Below are 6,647 nucleotides of genomic sequence, written 5' to 3'. Positions count from 1 at the left end.
GCCTGTCATCAGGGGAGGTAGGTGAGTGATCGGGAAAGGTGTTGGCTCGGCCTCGAGCCGCGGGCGCGAAGGGGTCTCCGCGACGCCGAGGCGGTAGCCTCTCCCGGAGTCCGGGCGGCGGCCTCGCGTGGAGCTGGGAGGCGCGGAGCTGTCCGTTCAGCACCACCGCGCCGCGCCCCAGAGCAGGGCCCGCGCAGAGGCGCACGGGCTCGGCTCCCGCTCCGGATCCCGCGGGCTGCGGCGCGCGTCGTTGTCTCTCCTCGGTGCCGAGGGGCGCGCGGATCTAAAGGGCGGGGGGGTGGGGGGAGGTGGCTCTGCGATCGTCGGGGCCACGCAGCCACCTGTGAGCCTCCCGCAACTGCGGACGGCGGCGGCCTCTCCGGCCGGAGACAGGAGGCGCTCGGCGGACCCCGCCCGCCCGCCGGGCGCACACACAGGCGCACACACACTCAGAGCACCCTCGCGCACACGCACAGCCAGCCGGCAGCGGCGGCCGCAGCGATGCTCGCCTGCAGGTCGGGGAAGTTTCCCGCCGGCCTCGGCCGCGGGCCCCAGAGCTCGCAGGTAAGCGCTTCCAGAACGCGCAGGGAGAGCCTGGGTAGCTCCGCCGGGTAAGGCGCGGCGCACGCGGCTCCGGGGCACGGCGCCAGGCGGGCGGGGGAAGCCCGGGGCGGAGGACGGGTCTTCAGTCTCGGGGGGCTGGACTCCGGCGACGCCGGGCCGGCCCCCTTACCCTGTTCTGGGGTTAAGGATTCGAGAGGTGGATTTCCCCGCCACCCCCCTCCCGAAGCTACGCGCCCCCCCATCTCGGCCCAGCCCTGCCGGTGCGCATCCCAGCTCTGGTCCCGCCTGTCTGCGGCGAGAGGGCGGGGGCGTCTCCTCGGCCCGCCCACGGGCAAGGTCAGCTAGCAGCTCGCGGAGCTGCTGGGGTGCGACTCCGGGCAGCGGAAAGCGACCGACAGAACCCCCAGGATGGGTGTGCGGGCGCGGCCATGCTAGTAGAAACATAACCCACCCTCCCCAACTCCAAGCCTTTCTTTGGGAGGCGGGGAGGCAAAGCCCAGAGAACGGTCCTCCCATCCCAGTGTCCTTCAGTACTCAGAGACACGCTGGAGAGAACTGGGCGCGCTAGAGACGGATGGGGACAAAGGAAGGGGTGCCCGAGCCCTGAGCGCCGGGCGCTCACCCGACGCGCTTGCTTTGGCTTACAGGTGTAGCGCCCCCGCGCGGCGCGGGCGGCCGGGCGTCTCCAGCATGACTGGCCAGAGCCTGTGGGACGTGTCGGAGGCCAACGTCGAGGATGGAGAGATCCGGATCAACGTGGGCGGCTTCAAGAAGCGGTTGCGCTCGCACACGCTGCTGCGCTTCCCCGAAACGCGCCTGGGCCGCCTGCTGCTCTGCCACTCGCGCGAGGCCATTCTGGAGCTCTGCGACGACTACGACGATGCCCAGCGCGAGTTCTACTTTGACCGCAACCCCGAGCTCTTCCCCTACGTGCTGCACTTCTACCACACCGGCAAGCTTCACGTCATGGCAGAGCTGTGCGTCTTCTCCTTCAGCCAGGAGATTGAATACTGGGGCATCAACGAGTTCTTCATTGACTCCTGCTGTAGCTACAGCTACCACGGCCGCAAAGTGGAGCCCGAGCAGGAGAAGTGGGACGAGCAGAGCGACCAGGAGAGCACCACGTCCTCCTTCGACGAGATCCTGGCCTTCTACAACGACGCCTCGAAGTTCGATGGGCAGCCCCTGGGCAACTTCCGCAGACAGCTGTGGCTGGCGCTGGACAACCCCGGCTACTCGGTCCTGAGCAGGGTCTTCAGCGTCCTGTCCATCCTCGTGGTTCTGGGGTCCATCATCACCATGTGTCTCAATAGCCTGCCAGACTTCCAGATCCCTGACCGCCAGGGCAACCCGGGCGAGGACCCCAGGTTCGAAATCGTGGAGCACTTCGGCATCGCCTGGTTCACCTTTGAGCTGGTGGCCAGGTTTGCCGTGGCCCCCGACTTCCTCAAGTTCTTCAAGAACGCCCTAAACCTGATTGACCTCATGTCCATCGTCCCCTTTTACATCACGCTGGTGGTGAACCTGGTCGTGGAGAGCACGCCTACCTTGGCCAACTTGGGCAGGGTGGCCCAGGTCCTAAGGCTGATGCGGATTTTCCGCATCTTAAAGCTGGCCAGACACTCCACTGGCCTCCGCTCCCTGGGGGCCACCCTGAAATACAGCTACAAGGAAGTAGGGCTGCTTCTGCTCTACCTTTCTGTGGGGATTTCCATCTTCTCTGTAGTGGCCTATACCATTGAAAAGGAGGAGAATGAGGGCCTGGCCACCATCCCTGCCTGCTGGTGGTGGGCCACCGTCAGTATGACCACCGTAGGGTATGGGGATGTGGTCCCGGGGACCACGGCAGGGAAGCTGACCGCCTCTGCCTGCATCCTGGCAGGTATCCTGGTGGTGGTACTGCCCATCACCTTGATCTTCAATAAATTCTCCCACTTTTATCGGCGCCAGAAGCAACTTGAGAGCGCCATGCGCAGCTGTGACTTTGGAGATGGAATGAAGGAGGTCCCTTCCGTCAATTTAAGGGACTATTATGCCCATAAAGTTAAATCCCTCATGGCGAGCCTGACGAACATGAGCAGGAGCTCGCCAAGCGAACTAAGTTTAAATGATTCCCTACATTAGCTGGGAGGGCTTGACATCCTCAAACCCACATTGCTGAGCTGTCTCTTGTGCCCCTGGCACAGTCCAGGTACCCTAGGGTTATGGTGTGAGGAGTATGCCCAGCCCCAAAGGGGAGAGAATGCATGGGATCTGCACCCCAGGTTGCTTTTACAGTATTTAGGATCATTTTTAGAGGGTGGTGTGTCTGACACCATGCCTTTGCACCTTTCAGTGAAATGACACTCACTGGTCTTCGCATCGTGGGCATAAAATGTTCACCTTTCTGCCGGATGAGTACCACCTAGAATGCTAATTTCTCTGTTCATTGTGTTCTCTCATCTAGTGCTCATGGCCCAGGACTGTCTCTTAGTTGTTTGTGCTCCTGTTTCTGAGGTTGTCATGTGAATTCCATAAAAAAGCCCCCATGAATATGTCCTGTGGAAACACATCTGTGGGGCCTGCAAGGATAGGATGAGGTTTTGCTCACAGTCAGGTGAAAACAAAATCTCAATTATTTATCCATTGCTTTCATTTAGTTTTAATATCAAACAAAGAGAATGTGAAGTTAAGTAGACATGACCGATTCAAGTCTGCAAGTTGTTTTTGTCAATGATCTGTATTGTGACTTGCATGGGTACCCTGCTCACCTTTCAAATGATGTACACCCCTGTTCGCCTCTTAATGTTGCTCTTTAGAGAATGTTAGTTTGTTAAACATGTAGTGAAGACTGAAATTTTCCCCAAGAATAGATGCATTAGGGCTAGGGACTTCAGCTAAACATAGGCCAAATCGCATGATGCTTGAAGATCTTTCAGAATCAGGCCTCATTCTTTCCTGGGTGGTTGCAGGGACATTTATTTCTTGCTGAGGTTGCTGGTCTAGGTCATTTGACCAAACTTTGCTGTCTTAGCTATTAGCATGTTTCTGAAATGTTTCTTTTTTAAGGTGTTTAGAAATAAGATCGTGTTGTCTTTCTCAACTAACAAGTTTACTGTTGTATTGTCTTTCTGAGGCAAACGTTGGGCTGCTAGCAAGGGCAGTAGCTTAGAAAATTTTGTTACCTGCTCTGAAAGCTTAGATAAAGCTTTTATTTCCAAGCAGAGTTTACTTAGATAATTTTGCTTCTAGGATACGGTATGTAACACACAATGCTCTAATCACCCCAGAGTTCCTGGTATGACATGGACACCCGGTGGCATGAAAGTGTGTACTCAAAATATAGACAAGTGGCTTATCCAGGATGGAAATATTATAGTTCTTATTTCCATTTCAGCTGCCTTTTGTTGGGGGGAAGGTTGGTGGAGGCCAGGAGAAAGGAAAGAGTTGTAAAACAAAAAAGCATTGTTAATAAAATGTCATATATAATTGCAAACTTCTTGAAAAGCTTGATGCTATTTTAAAGACCCTTAAACTTTCAAACTTGGGTTGAAGATTAAGAACTCTTTCCTTTTCCAAAATGCCCTCCCTCCTTCTTCTTCAGTTAAGCAGCATGTAGCATTTTGAAGGGTTAACGTGGGTCATTCTCTGTTATATTCTAGGTAATCAGATGGTGTTCCAGTTGGCCTCCGTTGTTGTTCTTCTTTGGAAAGGCTACAGAATCCAGGGGTCCACACGTGGAGTTAGGCAGGCTTTTTCTCCAGGGCTTGGATCTTCCTTAAAAAGGTCCATTTTGTCTCTTAGTTGGTTGAAGGTAGTACATACCCTTCAGATAGAGTGAGGATCTTGTCAGAGGCTTTATATACTTGTAGTTGCCATGGCTACACAGAGAGGGCCATTTGTTGGATGAATGCACTAGTCACTTACGCCTTTGGGTCCCCAGTTCAAATCTCTCCATCAGACTGGAGCCTCGTAGGGAGCAGGGAGGCAGCCACCTCCTAGTGCTACCTGGTCTACCATCTACTCCATTTCTCAGAGTAAGGAAAGGTTTATCAGGAAAGGTGAGATGCCTTAGGGGCAACCAGCCACCAAGTCAGAAGAGCAGGGTTATTTCTCAGAATTTGCACATGTAGCACTTGGCTTTGGCTGATGTTTGCAGCACCAGAAGGCAGAGAATTTATGAAATCATCTCCAGCTGCACTGGGGCAGGTGATGGTACAAATTCGTGAAGACTGTTCAGTTTGCCAAGGCTGATGGTATTGGGTCACTGAGCATGGTATCCACAGTCACTGACCAGAACACTTGTGAAAAGAGGAAACAAGGCCGGAGGCTGAATAGCTCAGTCACTCTCCTCAGTATTCTTTTTAAACAGGAAGGTTTTTACCACTGAAACAAAGATACTTCTAGTGGTTACTCTTTGCTGATATGAAAGCTGGAAAACTTGACTTTTCATTTTGGTGATGACTTGCATTTATCTGGTGCCTTTCATTGGGGGAATCCCAAAGTGCTTTAGAGACTGTCTTTTTAATATCTTTTGTACATATATATATATATATACTCTTATAAAATATTATTTTGCCCATCCTGGAATTTCAGTCACTTCCAAGCATGAGAATAGCCTAATAGCATTGAGGGCTCCAAGCAGTGGTTTCAGATAAGAGGGCGAGAAACCAACCCAGCTGGCTTGAACACTGGAGTTAATTCCCACAGAGAATGGAGATGAAACTCTGATCCAGGGGGAAAGAACCCTTCCTTCCTTTCCCACAAAGTAGCACCGAGGTACCAGGTACACAGGTCACAAGAGCTCTCGGTGGGGCTTTGATTAACCTTGTCAGATAACATTTGATGGAGCAGTTTCTTCTGGTCCCTGAAACTATTCGGTGCAGGGAAGGAGTTGGGAAGGGGTCAGGGGAATTTTCTGTTCTGTTTCTGGAGTTGAGAGTATGATTATGAGCTGACAGCTTTGGCCACCAGGCTGCCAGACTGACCCATCAACCCCCTTTGGAGGACACAGACGAAGCTTCAAAGCACCTATGTCCAGCTGTGGGCTTGAGAACAGCTTCGCTGCCAACACTTGAAGGTTGTTCTTTTCAATGCCACTGAGACAAAGATATAGGTCATGCTTTTCTCGAAATGTATGTGATAAGCATTTTGAGAGCACTGGCTGGGAAGTGACACCATGTCTTTACTGCACAGATGCATGTTGGTTATCGTCCAGTGTTTTCTGTCAACCCCCTACATTTCCTGGCTTTGTTACCAAGGAGGGGCATGTTGTAATGCCGAGCTGATGTGTAGCTCCTAAGGTAGTAATTGGTATTCACCGCTTGGATTTGTTATTTCTACTCGTCTTAGTGTTCAAATAATGGAACTACCTGCTAATTCTTGCTTCACTTCGAAGAAAATGATATGTTATGCACTTTGGGATAGCCGTGATCTGTACAGGCTGTGTGTTATCTCCTTGAAGGCTTAACTGGTATTTCTTGTATGTTTTAACAGCATGACTTGTTACAGAGTTGTAATTTTAAAAAATCAAGAATGCTGTATTTGTGCTGTCAGTTTTAACACTCATTAACATGCTACTGTGCAGGCATTGATGCAACCCCGAGGAGCCCTTCTGTGTGACGGCTGCATTTTAGCCTCTGTGCCTTGACTCAGCAATGAGGGGTAACACTGACACACTCAGGGCTCCAGCCTCGAAGAGTATGAGGATTAAATAGAAAATGGTTGCTGACCCTCCCTTAGGGCACTTCAGTTACACATGGAGTGGCAAACACAACAAGGGCGTTTGACACTGGGAACCAGATTTCTTGAGAAAGTCTGGGCTTTTTGAACATTTGTGGGGAAGGAAGAGGAGTCTATTCTTCTTTGGGGGTATGGAGAGGTGGGGTCCTTTTTTCACCAGGACCTGGAGCAACCAGCCTGCTCTGTTGTGGGAATGGTTATGAATTATTGGAGCCCCTGTGAAACAGACACCCCTGGTAGGGTTTGCCCCCTCCTGTCTTGTTCAGTACTACCAACAGGTCTGCTAGTGCCAACCTCACCCCACCTGGTTGCCATGCCCCCCATTGCTACAGTGCCTCCCTGGCAGCAAGTTGGGGTCCTGG

The 6,647-nt window shown here is 52.6% G+C and overlaps 1 protein-coding gene across 1 annotated transcript; it reads left to right on the top strand.

Annotated features, from left to right (window-relative positions):
- Positions 1 to 1,139: 1,139 nt before the first annotated feature.
- Positions 1,140 to 6,098, top strand: KCNS2 (potassium voltage-gated channel modifier subfamily S member 2). The gene has a single exon (XM_061439284.1). The coding sequence runs from the start codon at positions 1,255 to 1,257 to the stop codon at positions 2,686 to 2,688; it is 1,434 nt and encodes a 477-aa protein (XP_061295268.1). The 5' UTR covers positions 1,140 to 1,254; the 3' UTR covers positions 2,689 to 6,098.
- Positions 6,099 to 6,647: the final 549 nt, after the last annotated feature.

Source organism: Bos javanicus, chromosome 14, assembly GCF_032452875.1.
Source record: "Bos javanicus breed banteng chromosome 14, ARS-OSU_banteng_1.0, whole genome shotgun sequence".
In the NCBI taxonomy this organism is placed as follows: domain Eukaryota; kingdom Metazoa; phylum Chordata; class Mammalia; order Artiodactyla; family Bovidae; genus Bos; species Bos javanicus.
Note: the sequence above shows the minus strand (reverse complement) of the source record. Positions and strands in the feature narration are given on the sequence as shown.

Coding starts and splice junctions, on each gene's coding strand:
- KCNS2 (XM_061439284.1), top strand. CDS start 1,255: ATGACTGGCCAGAGCCTGTGGGACGTGTCGGAGGCCAACGTCGAGGAT.